We start from the raw sequence: 25,775 nt of genomic DNA, 5'->3' as shown, positions 1-25,775 counted from the left end.
TCAAATCATTATGCTGTACACCAGAGACTAATATAATAAGTCAATTATACCTCAATTCAAAAAATACTTTAGGGGCTTCCCTGGTGGCACAGTGGTTGAGAACCCACCTGCCGATGCAGAGGACACAGGTTCGTGCCCCGTTCCGGGAAGATCCCACATGCCGCGGAGCGGCTGGGCCCATGAGCCATGGCCGCTAAGCCTGTGCATCCGGAGCCTGTGCTCCGCAATGGGAGAGACCACAACAGTGAGAGGCCCGCGTACCACCAAAAAAAAAAAAAAAAAAAAAAAATACTTTAAATGTCAAGCATGATGAGAGCATGTAAGAGGGTTACTAAAGTAATCTAAATGGCAGGGAAGGCTTCTCTAGGTGACTTACTAAAGCTGTGCCCTAAAGAAGAAGTAAGACTGCACACAGGTTCAAAAAGAAGAATGCCCCCAGCAGGGAGAACAGATAGGCCCTGCTGAAGATCCAGTTGGGGCAGAAGATCTTATTGCCCCCTGGGGCCTTTGTGCACTACTGTCTTAGGTCACAGCATTCATTTCATTTTTTCTATCATATTTATACATATTTCAATATAATTTGGTTTCTTGATTATAAAAGTAATGTGTTCACTGTATAAAATTGAGAAAATAAGGAAAGAACAAAAAAGTATAATTTCCTATATTTCCATTCTTCAGAGACAGCTATTAATAACATTTTGTTGTCTCTCAGAGTTTTTCTCTGAATGTATATTTATTACTAAATAAAAGTCTTATGCTGAAAATGATGTTTAACATTTTTGGTTTTAAATTGTTTTAATTATTGGATAAATATAAAAGATTATATGTAACGTTTAAAAACAAAACACAAGAATATATGTAAAATTAAAAACATAAACAAATCTAAAAAAGAACTTTCATTATATAAGTTCCAGGTGTACAACATTAAAATTCAACACCTTGCACACTACAAAGTGATCACCACAAGTCTAGTTACCATACATCACCATACAGTTGCCCCTTTCAGCCATTTCGCCCAACCCCTAATCCCCTTCCCTCTCTGGTAACCACTAATCTGATCTCTGTATCTATGAGTTTGCTATTGTTTTATTTTGTTTATTCCTTTGTTATGTTTTTTAGATTCCACATAGGGTAAAAATTATAGGATATTTGTCTTTTTCCATCTGATTTATTTCATTGAACAAAATACCTTCAAGGTCCATCCATGTTGCTGCACGGGGCAAGATTTCATTCTTTTTTAGGGTAGTATTCCATTGTATAAATATAACACATCATCTATATGCATTCATCCATCGATGGACACTCAGGTTGTTTCCATGTCTTGGCTATGGTAAATAATGCTGCAATGAACATGCGGGTGCATATATCTTTTCAAATTACCGTTCTCATGTTCTTTGGATAAATACCCAGAAGTGGAATAGTTGGGTCATATGGTATCTCTACTCTTAATTTTTTGAGGACTCTCCATATTGTTTTCCATAGTGGCTATACAAACTTATAGTTCCAACAACAGTGTGTAAGGTTTCCTTTTCTCTACAGCCTCTCCAATAAATGTTATTTCTTGTTTTTTAAATAATAGCCATTTTAACAGGCGTGAGGTGGTATCTCATTGTGGTATTGATTTGCATTTCCCTATTATTAGTGATGTTGAACATCTTTTCATGTGCCTGTTGGCCATCTGTATGTCTTCTTTGGAAAAATGTCTATTCTGATCCTCTGCCCATTTTTAATCAGTTTTTGTTGTTGTTATTAAGTTTATATTTTGGACTTATTAGATATATGATTGGCAAATGTCTTCTCCATTTTATTGGTGGATTCCCTTGCTGGGCAAAAGCTTTCTAGTTTGATGTAGCCCCACTTGTTTATTTTTACTTTCGTTGCCTTTGCTTTTGATGTCAAAAATCATCTCTAAGATCGAGTCAAGGAGCCTACCACCTATGCTTTTTTCTAGGAATTTTAAGATATCACATCTTACATTCAGGTCTTTAATCCATCTTCAGTTAATTTTTCTGTAGAGTATAAAATAGTGGTCTAGTTTCATTCTTTTCCATGTGGCTATCCAGTTTTCCCAACACAATTTATTGAATAGACCATCCTTTCTCCACTCTATGTTCTTTGCTCCTTTGTCATAAGTTAAATGTCCATTTACGTGTGGGTTTATTTCTGGTCTCTCAATTTTGTTCCATTGATATGTGTGCCTGTTTTTGTGCCAGTACCATACCGTTTTGATTACCACAGCTTTGTAATATAGTTTGAAATCAAGAAGTGTAGTACCTCCAACTTTGTTACTGTTTCTTAAAATTGTTTTGACTACTTGGGATCTTTTGTGGTTCCATACAAAATTCAGAATTACTTGTTCTAGTTTTGCGAAATGTGCCATTGGAATTTTGGTAAGGATTACACTGAATCTATATAGGCATAACTCTTTTACTGCACTTCACTTTACTGTGCTTTGCAGACATTGCTTTTTTGCAAATTGAAGGTTTGTGGCAGCCCTGCACTGAGCAAGTCGACAGGCACCATTTTCCAATAGCATTTGCTTAATTCATGTCTCTGTCACATTTTGGTAATTCTTTCAATATATCAAACATTTTAATTTTTACTATTTTGTTACGGTGATCTGTGATAAGTGATCTTTGATGTTACTACTGTAATTGTTTTGGGGCACCATGAACCGCACCTGTATAAGAAGGCTAACTTAAGTGATAAATGTCATGTCTGTGTTTTGACTGCTCCACTGACAGACTGTTCTCCCATCTCTCCCCCTCTCTTCATGCCTTCCTATTCCCTGAGACACAACAATACTGAAATTAGGCCAGTTGATAACCCTACAGTGGCCTCTAAGTGTTCAAGTGAAAGGAAGAGTTGTATGGCCCTCACTTTATTTTATTTTATTTTTTTTTTTTGTGGTACGCGGGCCTCTCACTGTTGTGGCTTCTCCCGTGGTGGAGCACAGGCTCCGGACACGCAGGCTCAGCGGCCATGGCTCACGGGCCCAGCCGCTCTGCGGCATGTGGGATCTTCCCGGACCGGGGCACGAACCCGTGTCCCCTGCATCAGCAGGCGGACGCTCAACGACTGTGCCACCAGGGAAGCCCAGGCCCTCACTTTAAATCAAAAGTTAGAAATAATTGGCTTCCCTGGTGGCACAGTGGTTAAGAATCTGCCTGTCAATGCTGGGTACACGGGTTCGAGCCCTGGTCCTGGAAGATCCCACATGCTGCGGAGCTACTAAGCCCGTGCACCACAACTACTGAGCCTGTGCTCTAGAGCCCACGAGCCACAACTACTGAAGCCTGCGCACCTAGAGCCCATGCTCCACAACAAGAGAAGCCACTGCAATGAGAAGCCCCGGCTCACCACAACTAGAGAAAGCCCATGCACAGCAACGAAGACCCAATGCAGCCAAAAATAAATAAACAAAAAAATTTAATTTAATTTAATTTAATTTAATTTAATTTTTTAAAAAAGAAATGATTAAGCTTACTGAGGAAGGCATGTTGAAAGTCAAGATAGGCTGAGAGCTAAGCCTCCTGAGCCAAACAGTTAGCTAAGTTGTGACTGCAAAGGAAAAGTTCTTAAAGGAAATTAAAAGTGCTACTCCACTGAACACACAAATAATAAGAAAGTGAAGCTTTACTGCTGATATAGAGAAAGTTTTGGTGGCCTGGACAGATCAGGCACAACAGTCCCTAAGCCAAAGCCTAATGCAAAACAAGGCCCTAACTCTTTTCAATTCTATGAAGACTGAGAGAGGTGAGGAAGCTGCAGAAGAAATGTTTAAAGCTAGCAGAGTTTGGTTCATGAGGTTTAAGGCAAGAAACCGTGTCCAGAACATAAAGGTACAAGATGAAGCAGCAAGTGCAGATGTAGAACCTACAGCAAGTTTTCTGGAAGACCTAGCTAAGATAAAATTAATGAAGCTGGCTACACTAAACAATAAATTTTCAATGTAGATAAACAACCTTCTATTGAAAGAAGATGCCATCTAGGAATTACATAGCTAGAGAGGAAAAGTCAATGACTGTTTTCAAAGCTTCAACAGACAGGATGACTTTCTTGTTAGGGGCTAATACATCTGCTGACTTGAAGTAGAAGCCAATGCTCACCAATCCCAGGGACCTTAAGATTCTGCTAAATCTACTCTATCTATGCCCTATAAATGGAACCACAAAGCCTGGATGACAGAAAATCTGTTTACAACATGATTTAATGAATAATTTAAGCCCACCGTTGAGACCTACAGCTCAGAAACAAAGATTTCTTTCAAAATATTACTACTCATTGACAATGCACCCGGTCACCCAAGAACTCTGATGGAGATGTACAATGAGATTAATGTTATTTTTATGCCTGCTAGCACAAGCACAACATCCATTCTGCAGCCCATGGATCAAGTAGTAATTTTGACATTCAAGTCTTATGGTTTAAGAAAAACAATTCTTAAGGCTATAGCTGCCACAGACAGTGATTCTTCCAATGGATCTGGGCAAATTCAGTTGAAAACCTTCTAGGAATTCCCTGGTGGTCCAGTGGTTAGGACTCAGTGCTTTCACAGCTGTGGCCCGGGTTCAATTCCTGGTCAGGGAACTAAGATCCTGCAAGCCATGTGGCATGGCCAAAAAAAAAAAAAAAAAGGATAAGAAAAGAAAACCTGGAAAGGATTCTCCATTCTAGGTGACATTAAGAACATTCATGATTCACAGGAAAAGATCAAAATAGTAACATTAACAGGAGTTTGGAAGAAGTTGTTTCCAATCCTCATGGATAACTTTGAGGGGTTGAAGATTTCAGTGGATGTAGTAACTGCAGATGTGGGGAAAACAGCAAAAGAACTAGAATTAGAAGTGGAGCCTGAAGATAGGACTGAATTTTGTTGCAACCTCATAAGAAAACTTTAACACTTAAGGAGTTGCTTCTTATGAATGATCAAAGAAAGTTATTTCTTGAGATGAAATAAGTCTACTCCTGGTATAAATACTATGAAGATTACTGAAATAACAACAAGGGATTTAGAATATTATGTAAACTTAGTTGATAAGGCAGCAGCAGGATTCTAGAGGATTGACTACAATTTTGAAAGAAGTTTTACTCTGGGTAAAATGCTATCAAACAGTACTACATGCTACAGAGAAATCATTTGTGAAAGGAAGAGTCCATCAATGTGGCAAACTTCACTGGTGTCTTATTTTAAGAAATTGCTACAGGCACCCCAACCTTCAGCAACCATCACCAATCAACACTGAGGCAAAACCCTCCATCAGCAAACAGATTACAGCTTGCTGTAGGCTCATACGATATTTAGCATTTTTTAGCAATAAAATATTTTTAATTAAGGTATGTACAATGTTTCCAAAGACATAATGCTACTGTACACTTAATAGATGACAGTATAGTGTAAACATAACTTTTATATGCACTGGGAAACCAAAACATTTGTGACTCACTTCATGAGATATTTGCTTTTTTGGAGTGATCTAGAACTGAACCCACAATGTCTCTAAGGTATACCTGTAGACAGCTTTGGGTAGAATGGACATTTTAACAAAATTAATGCTTCCAGTCCATGAACATGGAATATTCTTTCCATTTATTTATATATTTTTCAATTTCTTACATCAGCGTCTTGTACTTTTCAGTGTATAGGTCTTTCGACTCCTTGGTTACATTTATTCCTAGGTATTATATTCTTTTTGATGCAATTGTAAATGGGATTGTTTTATTCCTCTGATAGTTTATTAGTGCATAGATATGCTACAGATTTCTGTACATTGATTTTGTATACAGCAACTTTACTAAATTCATTTATTAGTTATACCATTTTTTTGGCAGAGTCTTTAGAGTTATCTCTATATAGTATCATGTCATCTGCAAATAGTGACACTTTTATTTCTTCCTTTCCGATCTGGATACATTTTTTTCTCCTCACCTAACTGCTATGGCTAGGATTTCCAATATTATGTTGAATAAAAGTGGTGAGAAAAGACATCTTTGTCTTACTCCTGATCTTAAGGGAAAAGATTTCCGCTTTTCACCACTGATGTTAGCTAGTGTTTGTCATATATGGCCTTTATTATGTTGAGGTAAATTCTGCCTATACCAACTTTGCTGTAAGTTTTTAGCATAGATGGATGTTGAATTTAGTCAAATTTTTTTTCTGCATCTACTGAGATAATTGTATGATTTTTATCCTTCATTTTGTTAATATATCATGTTGATTGCTTTGTGGGTGATAAAACATTTTTGTATCCCTGAATCCCACTTGATCATGGTGCATAGTCCTTTTAATGTATTGTTGGATTTGGTTTACCAATATTCTGTTGAGGATTTTTACATGTATGTTCATCAAGAATTGGCCTGTAATTTTCATTTTTGTGTGGTGTCCTTGCCTGGTTTTGGTAGTATAAAATGTTTGAATGTTTCCCTCCTCTTCAACCTTCTGGAATAGTTTGAGAAAAACAGGTATTAAATCTCTGTTTTGTAGAATTCACCAGAAAAGCTGTCTGGTCCTCTATTTTTGTTTGTTGGGAGGCTTTTGATTACTGTTTCAATGTCCTTAACTAGTAATCAGTCTATACAGATTTTCTATTTCTTCATGATTCAGTCTGTAAAGATTGTATCTTTCTAGGAATTGAACTTCTATGTTGTCCAATTTGTTGGTGTATAATCGTTCACAGTAGTCTCTTACAATCCTTTGCATTTCTGCAGTATCAACTGTAACTTTTCTTTCATTTCTGATTTTGAGTCCTTTCTCTTTTCTCCTTGGTTATTCTAGCTAAAGGTTTGTTGGTTTTGTTTATCTTTTCAAAGAACCGGCTCTTTGTTTCACTAATCTTTTTTTTTTTTTTTTTTTTTAGTCTCTATTTCATTTATTCCTGCTCTGATCTTCATTATTCTTTCTACTAATTGGGGCTTCATTTGTTTTTCTCTTTCTAGTTCCTTTAGGTGTAAAATTAGATTGTTTATTTGGGATTTCTCTTGCTTTTTGAAGTAGGCCTGTATTGCTATGACCTTCCCTCTTAGAACTCCTTTTGCTGCATCACATAGATTTTGATATGACATATTTCTGTTTTCATTTGTATCTAGGTATTGTTTGATTTCTTTGATGACCCACTGGTTGCTCAGTAGCATGCTATTTAATATCCACCTTTTTGTGTTTCTTCCTGGCCGTTTCCTTGTGATTGATATCTAGTTTCATACCATTGTGGCCAAAGAAGTTGTTTAACATGATTTCAATCTTCTTCAATTTACTGAGACTTGTTTTATGACCTAATAGTGATCCATCCTGGAGAATGTTTCTATGTGTACTTAAGAAAAATGTGTATTCTGCTGATTTTGAATGGAATGTTCTATATTTATCTATTAAGTCAATCAAGACTAATGTGTCATTTAAGTCCAGTGTTTCTGTATTGATTTTCTGTCTGGATGATTTACTTGTTGATGTAAATGGGATGTTAAAGTCCCCTAGTATTATTGTATTTATTTCAATTTTTCTCTGTAAGTCTGTTATTATTTGCTTAATATATATTGGTGCTCCACTGTTGGGTGCAAATACATTTATAAATGTTAATATTTTCTTGCTGGATAGACCCCCTTTATCATTATGTAATGCCCTTCTTTGTCTTTTATTACTGTCTCTGTTTTAAAGTCTATTTTGTCTGATATGAGTATAGCTAATCCAGCTTTCTTTTCACATCCATTTGCATGGAATATCTTTTTCCATCTCTTCACTTTAAGTCTGTGTGTTTCCTTTCCAGAATTACAAGAGAAGTAATTCTCTTGTAGGTAACCAATAGATGGGTCTTCTTTTTTTATCCATTCAGCCACTTTTGATTGGCACATTTAGTCCATTTGCATTTAAAGTAATAATTGATAAATACATAATTATTCCATTTTGTTAAATGTTTTCTGGCTATTTTTGAAGTTTTCTGTTCCTTTTTTCTTCTCTTTCTCTCTTCCCTTGTGCTTTAGTAGTTTTCTCTAACATTATATTTAGATTCCTTTCTCATTTTCTTTAGTGTAGTTACTATAATTTTTTCCTTGTAGTTACAGTGAGGTTCACTTAAAACATCCTATTTAAATAGTGGCCTAAAAAAATAAATAAAATAGATAAATAAATAAATAAATAGTGGTCTGTTTTAAATTGGTAACAACTTAAATTTGAACACATTCCAAAGCTTTATCTTTTTATCCCCCCAACATTTTATACTTTCATTGACACACTTTATATCTTTTTATTTTATGCATCCCTTAACTATTGTAATTTTAGTTTTACTTCATTTGTCTTTTAACCTGCATACTTGCCTTATAAAAGTGATTGATCCACTACCTTTATTATATAGTTACCTTTTCTAGTGAGATTTTAACTTTTGTATATTTTCTTGTTATTAATTAGTACCATTTGTTTTCCTTTAAAATTAAAGAAGTCCTTTCAACATTTCCTATAGGGCCAGTAACAGATTCCTTTAGTTTTTGCTTATCTGGGAAACTCTTCATCTCTCCTTCAATTATGAATGATAACCTCATTAGGTAGAGAATCCTTGGTTGGAAGTTTTTTCTTTCAGCACTTTGAACATGACATGCCACTCCCTTCTGGCCTGTCAAGTTTCTGCTGAAAATTTCTGCCCATAGCCTTTATGGGGTTTCCCTTATACATAATTAGTTATTTTTTTCTTGCTGCTTTCTGGATTCTCTCTTTACCCTTAACCTTTCCCATTTTAATTATAATGTGTCTTGGTGTGCATCTCTTTGGGTTCATCTTCTTCAGAATTTTCTGAGCTTCCTGTACCTGTTTGTTTCCTTTCCCCAAATAGGGAAGTTTTCAGCCACTATTTCTTCAAATAATTTTTCTAGCCCTTGCTCTCTCTCTCCTCCTTCTGGGACCCCTATAGTCCAAATGTTATTCTGCTTGATGTTGTACCAAAGATCTCGTTATCTTCACTTTTTAAAATTCGTTTTTCATTTTGTTGCTCTGTGTGGGTGAGTTCCATTGTTCTGTTTTCTAGCCCACTGATTCATTCTTCTACCTCATGCAATCTGCTGTTGAACCCCTCTAGCATCTTCTTTAGTTCAGTTATAACTTCTCTTTATTACTTTCTTATATTTCCTATATCTTTGTTGAAGTTTTCACAGTGTTCATCCATTCTTCTCCAGAGCTCAGTAAGCATTTTTATAATCATTACTGTGAGTTCTTTATACACTAGATTGCTTACCTCCATTTTGCTTAGCTCTTTTTCTGAGGTTTTGTCATATTTTTCTGTTTGGAATATATTTCTGTCTCATTTTGCCTAAGTCTCTGTGTTTATTTCTATGTATTAAGTAAATCAGTTATTTCTCCCAGTCTTTCTAAAGTCCTTTCTATTTCTCCCTCTCCTTTCTAAAAGGTTAGACGGATTCAAAATGGTGCTCACCTGCACCAGAACTATGAAGGTAGCCTGAAATTACAAAAATGCTTTGGCCGGTGTCTCAGTTCCCAGGGAGTGTCTCAGTTGGTTCCTGCCTCTCTGGCAGATGCTTCAAGATTAGTAAGTGGGTCTCCTTCACCTATGGTCCATGTGCTTCTCAGTATGGTGTTTTTGTGCTCGTTTTCAGGTCAAGTGAGTTTGCATGCACACCCTTTAGGAGTGGGTTTTCTGTTCCCTACAGTTCTATAATTTTCCTAGACATATTCCCCATTGGTTTTCAAAGCCAGGTATTTTGGGCATTTGTCTCTCCTGTGCAGGATCTAGGGGTTGGGATGCCTGATGTGGAACCTGAATCCCTCACAGCTCAGAGAAAACATCTGTACCTTTTTATCCCTCCCAATTGTGGATTAGTGTGGCTAGGATGTGGATTTTTCCCTTGCCCAGACCGTCTCTCTCTCTCCTACCTATCTCAATGCTGTCCTTTTACCTTTTGTTGTAGAGGCTCTATTCATCCATTTTCCATATGTAGTTAAATTTATTGTGTCCGCAGGAAGAGGTGAGTTCAGGATCATCCTATGCTGCTATCTTGAAACTCCCCCAAGAACATTATCTTTTACTTCCACTGTGCCCTTTACTATTTCATTTCCACTCCCTTTCTTCTCAGAGCTATACTAAATTTTGTGTTTATAATCTAATTTTCTTTATAGTATTACCACATATATTTGTCTCCTGAAACAATATATTATTTAATTTAGCCTGCTGTTTTTGAACTTCCTCTGTAAGCAATCATACTGTATGTACTCTTCTGCACTTACTTTTTCTTTTTTTCTTTCGGTATGTGGGCCTCACACTGTTGTGGCCTCTCTCGTTGTGGAGCGCAGGGTCTGGAAGCACAAGCTCAGTGGCCATGGCTCACGGGCCCAGCCGCTCCGCGGCATGTGGGATCTTCCCAGACCGGGACACGAACCCATGTGCCCTGCATCAGCAGGCGGATTCTCAACCACTGTGCCACCAGGGAAGCCCTGCACTTACTTTTTAAACTTTCTGCTCTATATCATATTCCTGACATTCATCTATGTTGCTGCATGCAGCTGTAATTCATTCACTTTCACTGTTGCATACATTTATCCAGTCTCCAGATGACTGACATTTGGATGGTTTCTAGTTTCCTGCATTACAAACAGTACTATTATGAACATTTTTGTACATCTCCTGGTGCAAAAGTTATCAAGGTTTTCACATATCTAGGAGTGGAATTACTGGTCAGTAGGCAACATACATCCTCAACTATACTAGATGATGCCAAATTGTTTCCTAAGAGGCAGGACCAATTCATATTTTCGCCAGCAGTGAAATAAGTTCACTTTCTTGTTTTATTTTCTATTTTCTGACACAATTTCTTTTACTTTTTTGAGTTAAAATTTTTTTTCTGCTACATATTTTAATTTCCGCAAGATTAATACAGTTTTCAAATGTTTCCTGAAACATCTATATTTCCTTTCTTGCTGTTCATATTTTGAAGTGAGGAACTACAGAGCTCAATATACATGAACAATGCTTGCCAACTGTTGGGTTTCACTGACCACTCAGGGAACAGGGTATTTCACCAGAGGACCAAGTCAGAAATCAATGTAGATAGGGCTTCTCTCTGGGGCCATTCAGTCTCTCCAGAGAGGAGCCCCTCAGCTTCTTCTTTCATGGAAAGTGTACAGCTGCCTGTGACATTCTCAGATTAAGATTAATCTGATTGTAAGAGGATTAAGAGGCCCTCACCCATTAGTATGTAAGCTTTCGCTTCATCCCTGTTTTCAGTTCAGCACCTCTCCTGTCTTCTTCCACTACAGCTAGTTTTGAACCTCCTTAAATTAAGTATTTCCACAGTATGAGAAGTATCTCACTGCTTCGTACGAAGATTTTCAACTCCCTTTCTTATCACCCCATGCCACAACCCTATCCTTCCGCAATGCCTGACTCCTCAAATATCTGTACCTCTCTAGAGTTTTGAGACCCAACTTTGTTGCCACTGGAATTCTCCGTAAACATTTGATATTCAGATTTTTAACCTTTGGTAACTCCTCCATCCCTTCCAAAAACTATTCAACAGAAATTGTCTCCTCTCCTAGTCTCTCAGTCCTTGTAGGTTTATACCCTTTTTTTTCTTAAACATCTTTATTGGAGTATAATTGTTTTCCAATGTTGTGCTAGTTTCTGCTGCATAACAAAGTGAATAAGCTTTATGTATACATATATCCCCATATCTCCTCCCCCTTGCGTCTCCCTCCCACCATCCCTACCGCACCCCTCTAGGTGGTCACAAAGAAAGGAGCTGCTCTCCTGGTGCTATGCAGCTGTTTCCAACTAGTGATCTATTTACATTTGGTAGTGTATATATGTAGATGCTACTCTCTCACTTCATCCCAGCTTACCTTTCTCCCTCCCCACGTCCTCAAGTCCATTCTCTATGTCTGCGCCTTTATTCCTGTCCTGCACCTAGGTTCATCAAAACCTTTTATTCCATCTACATGTTAGCATACGGTATTTGTTTTTCTCTTTCTGACTTACTTCACTCTGTATGACAGACTCTAGGTCCATCCACCTCACTACAAATAGCTCAATTTCGTTTTTATGGCTGAGTAATATTCCACTGTATATACGTACGACATCTTCTTTATCCATTCATCTGTCGATAGACACATAGGTTGCTTCCATGTCCTGGATATTGTAAATAGTGTTGCAGTTCTGAACATTGTGGTACATGATCTTTTTGAATTATGGTTTTCTCAGGGTACATGCCCAGTAGTGGGATTGATGGGTGGTATGGTAGTTCTATTTTTAGTTTTTTAAGGACCTTCTATACTGTTTCCCATTGTGGCTGTATCAATTTACATTCCCACCACCAGTGCAAGAGGGTTTCCTTTTCTCCACACCCTCTCCAGCATTTATTGTTTGTAGCTTTGTTGATGATGGCCATACTGACCAGTATGAGATGATACCTCATTGTAGTTTTGATTTGCATTTATCTAATGATTAGTGAGGCTCAGCATTCTTTCATGTGTTTGTTGGCAATCTGTATATCTTCTTTGGAGAAATGGCTATTTCGGTCTTCTGCACGTTTTTAGATTGGGTTGTTTGTTTTTTTGATATTGAGCTGCATGAGCTGCTTGAATATTTTGGAGATTAATCCTTTATCAGCGGCTTCATCTGCAAATATTTTCTCCCATTCTGGGGGTTGTTTTTTCATCTTGTTTATGGTTTCCTATGCTGTGCAAAAGCTTTTGAGTTTCACTAGGTCTCATTTGTTTATTTTTGTTTTTATTTCCATTTCTCTAGGAGGTGGGTCAAAAAGGATCTTGTGGTGATTTATATCATAGAGTGTTCTGCCTATGTTTTCCTCTAAGAGTTTTAGAGTGTCTGGCCTTACATTTAGGTCTTTAACCCATTTTGAGTTTATTTTTATGTATGATGTTAGGAAGTGTTCTAATTTCATTCTTTTAGATGTAGCTGTCCAGTTTTCCCAGCAGCGCTTATTGAAAGGCTGTCTTTTCTGAAATGTATATTCTTGCCTCCTTTATTACCGATAAGGTGACCATATGTGCATGGGTTTATCTCTAGGCTTTCTATACTGTTCCTATGATCTATTATTTCTTTTTGTGTCAGTGCCATACTGTCTTGATTACTGTAGCTTTGTAGTATAGTCTTAAGTCAGGAAGCATGAAGTCAGGAGGCCTGATTGCTCCATTTTTCTTTCTCAAGATTGCTTTGGCTATTCAGGTTCCTTTGTGTTTCCATACAATGTGTAAAATTTCTTCTAGTTCTGTGAAAAATGCCACTGGTAGTTTGATAGGGATTGCATTGAATCTGTAGATTGCTTTGGGTAGTAGAGTCATTTTCACAATGTTGATTCTTCCAATCCAAGAACATGGTATATCTCTCTATCTGTTTGTATCATCTTTAATTTATTTCACCAGTGTCTTATAGTTCTCTCCATATAGATCTTTTGTCTCCTTAGGTAGGTTTACTCCTAGGTATTTTATTCTTTTTGTTGCAAAGGTAAATGGGTGTGTTTCTTTAACTCCTTCAGATTTTTCATCATTAGTGTATAGGAATGCAAGACATTTCTGTGCATTAATTTTGTACCCTACTATTTTCCCAAATTCATTGATTAGCTCTAGCAGTTTTCTGGTAGCATCTTTAGGATTTTCTATGTATACTATCACATCATCTGCAAACAGTGACAGTTTTATTTATTTTCCAATTTCAATTCCTTTTATATCTTTTATTTCTCTGATTGATGTGGCTAAAACTTCCAAAACTACGTTGAATAATAGTGGTGACAGTGGGCAACCTTGTCTTCTTCCTGATCTTAAAGGAAATGGTTTCAGTTTTTCAGCACTGAGAACGATGTTGGCTGTGGGTTTGTCATATATGGTCTTTATTATGTTCAGGTAGGTTCCCACTATGCCTACTTTCTGGAGAGTTTTTACCATAAACGGGTGTTGAATTCTGTCGAAAACTTTTTCTGCATCTATTGAGATTATCATGTGGTTTTTATCCTTCAATTTGTTAGTATGGTGTATCACATTGATTGATTTGCGTATGTTGAAGAATCCTTGCATTCCTGAGATAAACCCCACTAGATCATGGTGTATGATCCTTTTAGTGTGCTGTGGGATTCTGTTTCCTGGTATTTTGTTCAGGATATTTGCATCTATGTTCATCGGTGATACCAGCCTGTAGTTTTCTTTTTTTGTGACATCTTTGTCTAGTTTTGGTACCAGGGTGATGGTGGCCTTGTAGAATGAGTTTGGGAGTGTTCCTCCCTCTGCTATATTTTGGAAGAATTTGAGAAGGATAGGTGTTAGCTCTTCTCTAAATGTTTGATAGAATTAGCCTGTGAAGCCATCTGGTCCTGGGCTTTTGTTTGTTGGAAGATTTTTCATCACAGTTTCAATTTCACTGCTTGTGACTGGTCTATTTATATTTTCTGTTTCTTCCTGGTTCAGTCTTGAAAGATTGTGCTTTTCTAAGAATTTGTGCATTTCTTCCAGGTTGTCCATTTTACTGGCATAGAGTTGCTTGTAGTAATCTCTCATGATCATTTGTATTTCTGCAGTGTCAGCTGTTACTTCTTCATTTCTAATTGTCAATTTGAGTCTTCTCCCTTTTTTTCTTGATGAGTCTGGCTAACGGTTTATCAATTTTGTTTATCTTCTGAAAGAACCAGCTTTTAATTTTGTTGATCTTTGCTATCATTTCCTTCATTTCTTTTTATTTCTGACCTGATCTTTATGATTTCTTTCCTTCTTCTATCTTTGGGTCTTTTTTTCTTCTTTCTGTAATTGCTTTAGGTATAAGGTTAGGTTGTTTATTTGAGATTTTTCTTGTTTCTTGTGGTAGGATTGTATTGCTATAAACTTCCCTCTTAGAACTGCTTTTGCTGAGTCTCCTAGTTTTTGGGTCGTTGTCATTTGTTTCTAGGTATTTTTTGATTTCCTCTTTGATTCCTTCAGTGATCTCTTGGTTATTTAGTAGTGTACTGTTTATCCTCCATGTGTCTGTATTTCTTACAGTTTCTTTCCTGTAATCAATATCTAGTCTCATAGCACTGTGGTTGGAAAAGATACTTGATACGATTTCACTTTCCTTAAATTTACCAAGGCTTGCTTTGTGACCCAAGATATGATCTACCCTGGAGAATGTTCCATGAGCAGTTGAGAATAAACTGTATTCTGCTGTTTTGGGGGGTAATGTCCTATAAATATCAATTAAGTCTATCTTGTCTAAAGTATCATTTAAAGCTTGTGTTTCCTTATTTATTTTCATTCTGTATGATCTGTCCATTGGTGGAAGTGGGTTGTTAAAGTCCCCTACTATTAATGTGTTACTCTTGTTTTCCCACTTTATGGCTGTTAGCATTTGCCTTATATACTGAGGTGCTCCTATATTGGGTGCATAAATATTTACAACAGTTATATCTTCTTCTTGGATTGATCCTTTGATATGTAGTGTCCTTGTCTCTTGTAATAGTCTTTATTTTAAAGTCTATTTTGTCTGATATGAGAATTGCTCCTCCAGCTTTCTTTTGATTTCCATTTGCATGTTTTTCCATCCCCTCACTTTCAGTCTGTATGTGGCCCTAGGTCTGAAATGTGTCTCCTGTAGACAGCATATATACAGGTCTTGTTTTTATACCCATTCAGCCAGTCTGTGTCTTTTGGTGGGAGCATTTAATCCATTTACATTTAAGGTAATTATCAATATGTATGTTCCTATTACCATTTTCTTAATTGTTTTGGGTTTTGTAGGTCTTTTCCTTCTCCTGTGTTTCCTGCCTAGAGAAGTTTCTTTAGCATTTTTTGTAAAGCTGGTTTAGTAGTGCTGAATTCTCTTAACTTTTGCTTGTCTGTAAAGCTTCTGATTTCTCTGTCAAATCTGAATGAGATCCTTGCTGGGTAATCCTGGTTGTAGATTCTTCCCTTACATCACTTTAACTATGTCCTGCCACTGCCTTCTGGCTTGCAGTTTCTGCTGAAAGATCACCTGTTAACCTTATGGGGATTCTCTTGTATGTTATTTGTTGTTTTTCCCTTGATGCTTTTAATATTTTTTCTTTGTATTTAATTTTTGATAGTTTGATTAGTATGTCTTGACGTGTTTCTCCTTGGATTTATCCTGTATGGGACTCTCTGAGCTTCCTGGACTTGACTGACTATTTCCTTTCACATGTTGGGGAAGTGTTCGACTATAATCTCCTCAAATATTTTCTCAGACCCTTTCTTTTTCTTTTCTTCTTCTGGGACCCCTATAATTCAAATGTTGGTGGGTTTAATGTTGTCTCTGAGGTCTGTTGTCCCAGAGGTCTCTGAGACTGTCCTCAATTCTTTTCATTCTTTTTTCTTTACTTTGTGGCAGTTATTTCCATTATTTTATCTTCCAGGTCACTTATCCGTTCTTCTGCCTCAGTTATTCTGCTATTGATTCCTTCTTGAGAATTTTTAATTTCATTTATTGTGTTGTTCATCATTGTTTGTTTGCTCTTTAGTTCTTCTAGGTCCTTGTTAAATGTTTCTTACATTTTCTCCATTTTATTTCCAAGATTTCGGATCATCTTTACTTTCATTACATTGAATTGTTTTTCAGGTAGACTGCCTATTTCCCCTTCATTTGTTTGGTCTGGTGCATTTCTACCTTTCTCCTTCATCTGTTGCATATTTCTCTGTCTTCTCGTTTTGTTTAATTTACTTTGTTTAGAGTCTCCTTTTCTCAGCCTGCAGGTTCGTAGTTCCCATCGTTTTTGGTGTGTGCCCCCAGTGGGTGAGGTTGGTTAAGTGGGTTGTGTAGGCTTCCTGGTGGAGGGGACTGGTGTCTGTGTTCTGATGCATGAGGCTGAATCTTGTCTTTCTGGTGGGCAGGGCCGCATCCGGTGGTGTGTTTTGGGGTGTCTGTGAACTTACTATGATTTTAGGCTCCTCTCTGCTAATTGGTGGGGTTGTGTTCCTGTCTTGCTAGTTGTTTGGCATGGGGCGTCCAGCATTGGAGCTTGCTGGCCGTTGGGTGGAGCTGGGTCTTAGTGTTGCAACGGAGATCTCTGGGAGAGCTCTTGCCGATTGACATTACATGGGGCGAGGAGGTCTCTGGTGGTCCAATGTCCTGAAGTCGGCTCTCCTACCTCAGAGGCTCAGCCCTGACACCAGGCCCGAGCACCAAGACCCTGTCAGCCAGACAGCTGCTAGCTTTGGAGGGTCACCTGCAGAGGCAGGGGGCAGCTGTGGCTCACTGCGGGGACAAGGACACTGGCCGCAGAAGTTCTGGGAAGTACTCCCTGGCATGAGCCCTCCTGAAATCTGCCATTATCCCCACCAAAAAGCCTGCAGGCTCCAGTGCTCTATACCTTTTTAATAGTAATTCATTTACTCTCATTTTAGAAGAATCAGGGAAGGAAGCAAATGGGTGTTAAGTCCACTTTGTTTAACTGGAAATTCTATCCTTATCCATTTTAAGCAAGCTAAACTTAATGAAATTATAATGACATCATCTGTAATTATATATTTTATATAAAGAAAATGTTTTGCAAGGTAAACCATTTTCTTAGTAATGATGCTAAAGACGTGTAAATAAATCTGTCCTCCTAAATACAAGAGTTGCTTTAGATACTCAGAAAGGAAAAGATTTTTTTTTAAAGATGTTTCCTAATGATATATACTTTATCCTGAAATACTAATAAACATTGTTAAAACACATTTATATTACTCTCTCCCCCACAAAATGTGAGGTTCAAATAACATGAATAGGGCTTCCCTGGTGGCACAGTGGTTGAGAATCTGCCTGCCAATGCAGGGCACATGGATTTGAGCCCTGATCTGGGAAGACCCCACATGCCGCAAAGCAACTGGGCCCGTGAGCCACAACTACTGAGCCTGCGCATCTGGAGCCTGTGCTCTGCAACAAGAGAGGCTGTGATAGTGCGAGGCCAGCGCACCGTGAGGAAGAGTGGCCCCCACTCGCCACAACTAGAGAAAGCCCTCGCACAGAAACGAAGACCCAACACAGCCAAAAATAAATAAATAAATTTATTTATTTATTTATTTTTTAAATGAACATAATTGTACCTCTTAGCTATATGTTTGAAATATTACTTTAATATCAAATAGAAATGCATTTACCACTAGCAAGCCCGCAAATATTTATGAATATAAATCAGTTATGAACAATCCCAGGAAAAAATGGAACATTTGTGTATCTTAAGAGGAAACAGATACTAGGCCAATAAAATTAATGTTCAAAGCAGAAAATGTAACTCAAGTTGAAAAAAAAATAAGCAGAGTTAACTAAAAGAAATTACTATATACTAGCCAATTTTTTGTTAAGTATAAAGAAAATAATGCAATTCCAGCTGGAGAATCTAGGCTCTAACCTTTGCTAGTACTTATTTATACTGTTGTAACTTATATTTTAAAAATATTGAAATTAATCCAGAGCTTATTTACCCCCAATGTGTAAGGTATTCTTCAAAGACCACAGGTGCAGTTCAGTCAAGCAGAAAGACATCTGATGGCAGAAGGAATCTCTGTCCTGTTTAAAAAAATAATTAAGAAGAGGTGCCAATTAATTATCTTCTATTGCCAATAAAACCAAGATCCCTTAGAAATAATAAAAAGAATCATTTGCCGCTACTGATATTTGAGATACGGTTCATTAGAATAAACACACTTTAATGTATCCTTAGTTAACCACCCAGAAATGAACTCTAGAAAATGGAAAAAAAAGCACTTCTTTTCCTACATTTAGTATATCATCACATTGAGAAATGTAGTAAGAAGAATATATATATATTTGGGTTTCCAATAATATATGTTTGATTTTTAAGGCTCTGAGTATATTTAGAATTATTTAGCATTTAAGCATTTTTTAAAAATATTTTTAAGGAAAAGAAACATCTGTTATGTAGTTAGTAAGTACAAACACATTTTGTGGTCTACCTTTAATATACAAAGCAAATATTTACAATCTCCCACATACTAACAGGCTAATTAAAGTGGAATTTTCAAGGTAAATGATATATAGTTATTATTATAGGAAACATATTTACTTAGAAGTAAACTGTGTGAAACCACATTAGCATTCAGATTAGTTTGTTAATCTGCATGTCATGATAGATCCAGATAGTCTACTCTACCTGCGTTACAAAAAAGAGATAGCAATAATGTACATCTTATATTTTCTCCCAGTTTTAACAGCACGGGCTAGTGATGGTTATTATTAACACTTTCTTTTATTATTTCCAACGAACTTCTGAATAACAAAAAACGCTTGAAAAATATTTTAAGACATCTTTCATATGGAGGAAAAAGTCCTCAGCTTCTTTAACATTCGGAGTGACTAAAAATATTTTCCCATACTATTCATATAGGTGATAATCCAAAATAATTTTAGACATAATACAAACTTTGTTGGTCCTTCCTTCACCTTTACATTTGACATCAATGCACTTACAATCATCAAGAATCAGATGCATGTTCAACTAATGAGACACAGTGTACTAATTACTGAAATGGCAGAGTGAACAATTTCACAGCATAAAAGAAGGGCTCAACCCTGCTTGGAATAGCAGGGCTCTGAGAAAGCTACAGACAAGTTGTAAAATGTCAGTGGGATCTCAAAGAAGCATAGGACTTCACCAGTTAAATGATGATGATAAAAATGATGATGATAACAACAGATAATACTTACTATGCACCTACATTGTGACACGCAGTCTTCTAAAATTTTATATGTATTAACACAATCTTTATAGCTACTCTTTGAAGGAGTACCATTACTCCTATAATGAGGAAACTAAGGTATAGAAAAGACATATAACCAGCAGGTAGTGGAGGCAGGCTTTGAATCTGAACAAATCTGAAATCTCTGGTTTCAGAGTCTGTGCTGGCAACCACAGCACACTTACTGATTTGAGGTATACAGAGGTGTAGGGAGGGTGTACACAGCAGTTTGCATAAAAGGACAGTGGTAGATCAAGATGCCTGGTGGAAAATGATAGAAAAATGAAGTTGAAAAGGGTAGCAAAAAAACAGGCTATAATAAATAGTAAATTTTGGACTGATCTGAATTCACTCTCTTCCTTGTACTAAAGTGCCTTAAAAGGTTAGAGATGAAACAAAGGACCCTCTACCTCCAGATGTGCCCTCCTCTAATCAGAAGCTGGATGTCACTGTATATAGAAATGGGGAAGACGAGCTTGTGGGCTCATTACTATGAAGGATGCAATTCCTTACTAGTAGGCAGTAGAGAAAAAGGTATATTAAGCTAATTTGTATTTTTCAATTTAACTGAGTATTATTTTTCAGAGTTGTGACTTGCGAGTGACTCTAGTGAGGCTGCCATTACTCAAAATATTTCCAAAGCTGTGTTCTTTGGAATTGCTTTCAGTTAGTTTCATGAGACTTATTCAGAATTATTACTTTATAGTTGTACTTCTTAAAAAATTAAAATACTTACTGTATTAGAATATGTAAATGGTGGCCTAGTCATTTGGATGGGTGAGCTCTGTAATGTGTGTTTAAAGAATCAGTTAATAAATTAAATAAATTTTGTATTTATTAAGCTTAATGTATGGATTCTAGACTCTAACTGCCTGGCTTCTTATTCTAACTTCTCAGCTTACTCACTTTGCACAAGTTCTCCCAGCCATAAAATGGGTATAATAAAGTACTTATCCTCAAGACTGTTTTGAGGGTACCTTTATTCAATTACCTTATTATTGCTGCTGTTTTTGCTACTGCTATTACTCAAATGTCTAGCACTATGCAAATTTATATGGAAGAAACAAAAGTATTAAATATGATCTCACCTTATATAGAGAGAAATGAATGAATAAGTATTTACAATAGTGGTTTTATGAAGGAAAAACGTGTACGTGGAGAAATTTCTACGCCAGAGGAAGTACTGATTTAGGACGTGCAAATGCATAAATACTTCACTAGGAATACAGAAGAAAGGATGTGATAAAACAGGTGCCTACTTCTTCTGACACTGAGCATTAAAAGTCACAACTTCTAGACAGTATTAGAAAATAAAAAAACTCACATTCTTCAATTTAGTGTTGATTCAGATACCAATAATTAGAACTTATGACAATTCAGACAAAGGCAAGGCTGAAGTTTACCTGTTAGTAGCTACATAATAAGGTTTCATCATGCAAATTAGACATAAAATTTTATAGACAAAGCCAGAAGGCCACATTTTTACTTAAATATCAAAAGAAGACTGCACTTGAAATGCTATTTTTCAGTTTAAGTCAATTAATAAATAAAGAATTTGTCAAAACATTCCCCGGATAACAGAAATGGAGAGTGGTTCATAGCTTCTTTTTAATCCATGCTGGCTATTATTTATAAGAGGCAGAGAAGCTTTTAAGTTGAAAACCAATAGGTCTACTGTGTATCTTTACTAAGTTTGAAAATCCCAAGCTACTCAGAAATTATGGAGTTTGGAGGAGAATAAGCAAACTGACATCTGTGGAGAGCATCAAATGTCAAGTACAAAGTCCTTGACCCTTTGCACTTGGACATAAGGGGAAATTCTGAGAATAGTACAGTGTAGAGTCTATGATCTGGACTTGAAAACAGGACTCATTTGTAGTTTCATTGGCGGTGGGGGGGCACTGAGAAAAATGCACGTGGTAGTTCTAAAAATGCCCCGATGTATATAAACAACACTGCTCTAGTTTCCCACTAAATACAAAAATAACAGGAGGAAAAGAAGAGAAACATTCTGCTCGTTGTGAAGTAGCCACTGCGGTTGGTGCCCAGTAGAACGTAAGCAGGACTGGTAGCCCTTCACATTAATGTACTCAGAGTGGTGGTATCCAGACAAAGTGGGATCCACACCCAGCAAAAGTAGACACGGCGGCAGCAATAACGAGTTGATGGAGCAGTTCTAGCAAGTGAGGCAAGTGAGAAGGAAATGGCCAGTGTCCATTAGTAAATGATTCAACTTATTTATGAACACATGTGACAACTCCTGCAGGGTCCCCAAAATATGTGTGATTGAGGAGGCCTTGCAGGGTCATGCATTAGCAGGCAGGCAAAAGATAGTCAAATGTGGGTTATTCATCCTTCTTTTCCTCTGAACTTCAAACATCTGCTAATAAGACAATATAAAGTTAAAAAGAATTAATGTAGTACATTTTTTAACATTTGTAAAAATCTGTAATTACTAGATGGACATGGTGGGAGGGGACCAAATCAATAACCTTTTTAGTCCTCAAAATGTTATGCCATCTTTTACACTGTGCAGGTTTTTGAAAGATGCAGACCTTTAAAGGCCTTGCATCTTACTCAAGAATGCCACCAGCTAAAAAGAATGTTGTAGGGCTTCCCTGGTGGCGCAGTGGTTGAGAGTCCGCCTGCCGAGGCAGGGGACATGGGTTCATGCCCCGGCCCGGGAAGATCCCACATGCCATGGAGAGGCTGGGCCTGTGAGCCATGGCCGCTGAGCCTGCGCATCCGGAGCCTGTGCTCCGCAACGGGAGAGGCCACAACAGTGAGAGGCTCGCGTACCGCAAAAAAAAAAAAAAAAAAAAAAAAAGCTGTAATTTCCTTGTTTGAAAAATCTTCCCGAAGGAAGCAGTCAAGACTGAGCTTGTATTATTCAAATATTGTATTAATGCATAAACAGTTGTTTTGAAGGAGGAAAGGAAATTTCAGTAGAATTCTGGACTCTGCATTTTGGGAGGGGGCGTGAGCAGGGATTAAAAAGGTAGTGAAATAGAGAGTGCCTACCAAAGTGGAGAAATATTGCCCCACTCAGTGCCCTTGTGCATTTCTCTGGGGACAAAACCCAATACACATGACTTAGAACTAGACCGAAACTAGTTACATAAGGCAAAAATGAATAAAAGAATGAATGACTAAAAAATACAGCAAATTTTAATATTGAATAGGAAAAAGAATTAGCCAAATGAAAAGAACAGCAGAAGGGAAAACCTGAACAAAAAATTGCCCTTAATTTTTCATTTAAAATATCTTTTTAACTTTTTCAATTTTCTGTTTAATTTTATAAGGCAGTTGATGACAGTCTCAGATGTGTCAGAAGGCCATTCTAAATCCAAATGTCCAGTCTCCATGACAGAATAAGGAGCACGATTTAAACTGAGCTTGATCTAAATCTTGATTTTTCTCATGTAGGAGGGAGAATCTATGATAGCCCCAATTTTGAGGACAGAGAAATGGGAGGATCTTAGCCTTTCTCACTTTCTAGTTACATCCTCAAAAGCTTTAAAGTCTTCCTTCCAAAACAGATTACATTGTAATAAATATTTATTTGCCTTAAGATTAATTGTTACCATATCAGTAAATTTTAAGAAAGTATCACAGAAAATAGAAACCATTGCACTAAGATGCTGTGACTTTTTTATACTTTTGATAACATTATTTTGGAAAAAAACATTTAGAGGTAAAGATTATGTGCCACTAAATAAATCTTCAGAATATTTGTCTTCCCTGATTTCTGAAGTCAGCTATTTTGACTGCTTTGGAAAGGAGAGGAAGCCTGAAGGCAAATAAAACCCTAATGTAAAACATGATGGGACAGAAAAATTAACTAAGAGAAGAAGACATTGCCATAGCTTAATAAAGATGAATGATACAATGGTGCCAATGAGACATTTAAAATGAAATGTGTATTAGCAAAATACCTCAAAGAGCCTAAGGAAATACTTCTTGGGCATAAAGTTAGAACATATACTTGCTATTTATTATCAGCAGACTTTCTGAGGATTATCTATCTATTTACCAATTTAAAATGTACAAAATTAAAGACAACTAAATAGCACAAATTTAAAAGAAACCACTAGTTGTATTAGGTGTTCTAGTCATAATTAGGTAATTTCAAAATTACCCAAAATACAGGGTATTCCCCCACAATCCCTTGTCTAATGCTATCTACATAAAATTACATTAATTATCTGTTAAGATATGCATGAACATATTTAATCAATGTCACATTATCAGAAATAAAGATTTCTGAAATATTCAACACTAAATCAAACAATCATGCAATGATGAAGTTTGTGTAAAAGGGCAGGAGTCTCAAAGAGACCTCAAGCTTAGTTAGACTGAACATACTTTAACAAAAGACTAAATTAGTAGGTACACTGGGTCATTTGTACCTCAGAGAGTCCTATGATATCTAATTATTAATTAAATATCACAAATACTTTGAGCACCTTAGGTGTTTGACATTTTACTGAGTCACAGATACAGGATTTATAAATCAGGGTCTCTACTATCAAATAGCTAAAATCTAGTATAGCAGATAAAATAATCACAAAAACAATATGAAGTTTGTGATAAGTGCAAATTTAGCAACATAAACAAAGGGCTGTGGGTGTTCAGTAGATGTTCTAGTTTGATAATAAAGAAATTCTCTTATAAAGTAGAGGACATTGAAGAATTCTTAGATTTTGATAAAGGGAGAGAGAGAAAAAGGAAGGAACAATATACAAAAACATAAAATAGACAGAAAGAAGGCATATTTAAGAGGTAGTAAGCAATTGGTTTGGTGCACAAATAGAAGAGATAAATCAGGGCCATACTAAGCAAGTCTTTAAATGCCAAACTTAGGAATTAGTACTTTATATCTTGTTAGGTGGCTACTGAGAAATTATGAATAGTTTCTGATCTGGTAAGGTATTTTAGAAACAGTAATCAACAGATCAGAATTGTTGCTGGAAGATTAACTTTGTGGATGGGAATATTGGAGGGATTTTTTTTTTTATACAAGTGATCTGTTAGAAAGGTAATATAGTAACAGGCAACACCAATATTTAGCAACAAGGACTTGAATTGGCATGGTGGAAGTTGGAAAGTAAAAAAAGAATCAGATTCATTTGAATAAAGTATCAAAGGCATATGGGAACTGATGAATTGTGGAAGTGAAGAAGAAGGAAGAATCCAGAGTGACCACCATGAGATAGGGATCTGGTTACTATACAGACATGACCCTTGCCTTGAACATGGCTCTAGTGAGCCAACATGCCTCCATCATTATGTGCCAGTAAAAGAGTACCAGCGCATTCTGTTCACAATGACTGACTCAACTACTCAACCAGCAACCTCAATTTTCCTAGCCGCTGACCTTGGCCACTCAGTCTCCTGCTATACTTTAGTCTTGCCTTTCAGTTTGTAATCTGGCTCTTCCTCTTCCGTAGACTGTGATTCAGTTTCTTCACCCTGGCAAAGGACTCAAATACCACTGTTCTGGCCACACCTGGTTCCCAGGAACCCCTTACTCAGACCTGTTCCCACCTGGTTTATCCTAGTTTCAAGGGCAGGACTTGGATTGAAACATACATAGAAACAGGTCAGTCTAGAAGAGGAACAAGTTTTGTTGTCAATAAACTGAATTTCAGACACAGTGGGAGTTTAAGTTACAAGGGTTGACATGAGTAGAAACGTCTAGCTGATAGCTAGAAATATAGAAAGGGGGTCTGGACTATATAAAAACTATTTTGGAATTTTCTAAATAGAAAGTAAAGCTAAAGCTACTGAAAAAGATCCCAGAAGAAAAATAAAGTCAAGGATAGATATTTCGGTAATTCTCTAACAAGGAGACAGTGGAAAAGACACACTAAGCCAATATAGTGCCAGAAAAGGCATGGAGGAGAAAATGTGGTGTGTTTTTAAGTGGTTATATAGTGATCAAACTTGTTGTTTCTGAATTTTAATATAGAGATGACCTCATCATGGTTTAATGAGAAATAGAGTTTTATCAAGGACACAAAGATTAAGTCTTCTAAAGAAGGTGTGATTCTACTGCTCTAAAAGCTGGGCTCTGAGCCCAAATGCCTTAATTCTAACCATGCTGTAA

General features: G+C 36.8%; 1 protein-coding gene across 9 annotated transcripts in view; it reads right to left on the bottom strand.

Moving 5' to 3' along the window:
- Positions 1-25,775, bottom strand: part of WDPCP (WD repeat containing planar cell polarity effector) — a 437,730-nt gene that overhangs the window by 331,158 nt on the left and 80,797 nt on the right. For all 9 annotated transcript variants that reach the window (XM_067007522.1, XM_067007524.1, XM_067007520.1 and 6 more), the window contains exon 3: positions 18,392-18,476. In XM_067007522.1, coding sequence (XP_066863623.1) covers positions 18,392-18,452 — 61 coding nt within the window. In that variant the 5' untranslated portion in view covers positions 18,453-18,476. The remainder of the gene's footprint in view (positions 1-18,391; positions 18,477-25,775) is intronic.

The sequence above is a fragment of the Kogia breviceps genome, chromosome 11 (genome assembly GCF_026419965.1).
Source record: "Kogia breviceps isolate mKogBre1 chromosome 11, mKogBre1 haplotype 1, whole genome shotgun sequence".
Taxonomy (NCBI): Eukaryota; Metazoa; Chordata; class Mammalia; order Artiodactyla; family Physeteridae; genus Kogia; species Kogia breviceps.
This window is presented reverse-complemented; position numbering and strand designations above follow the sequence as displayed.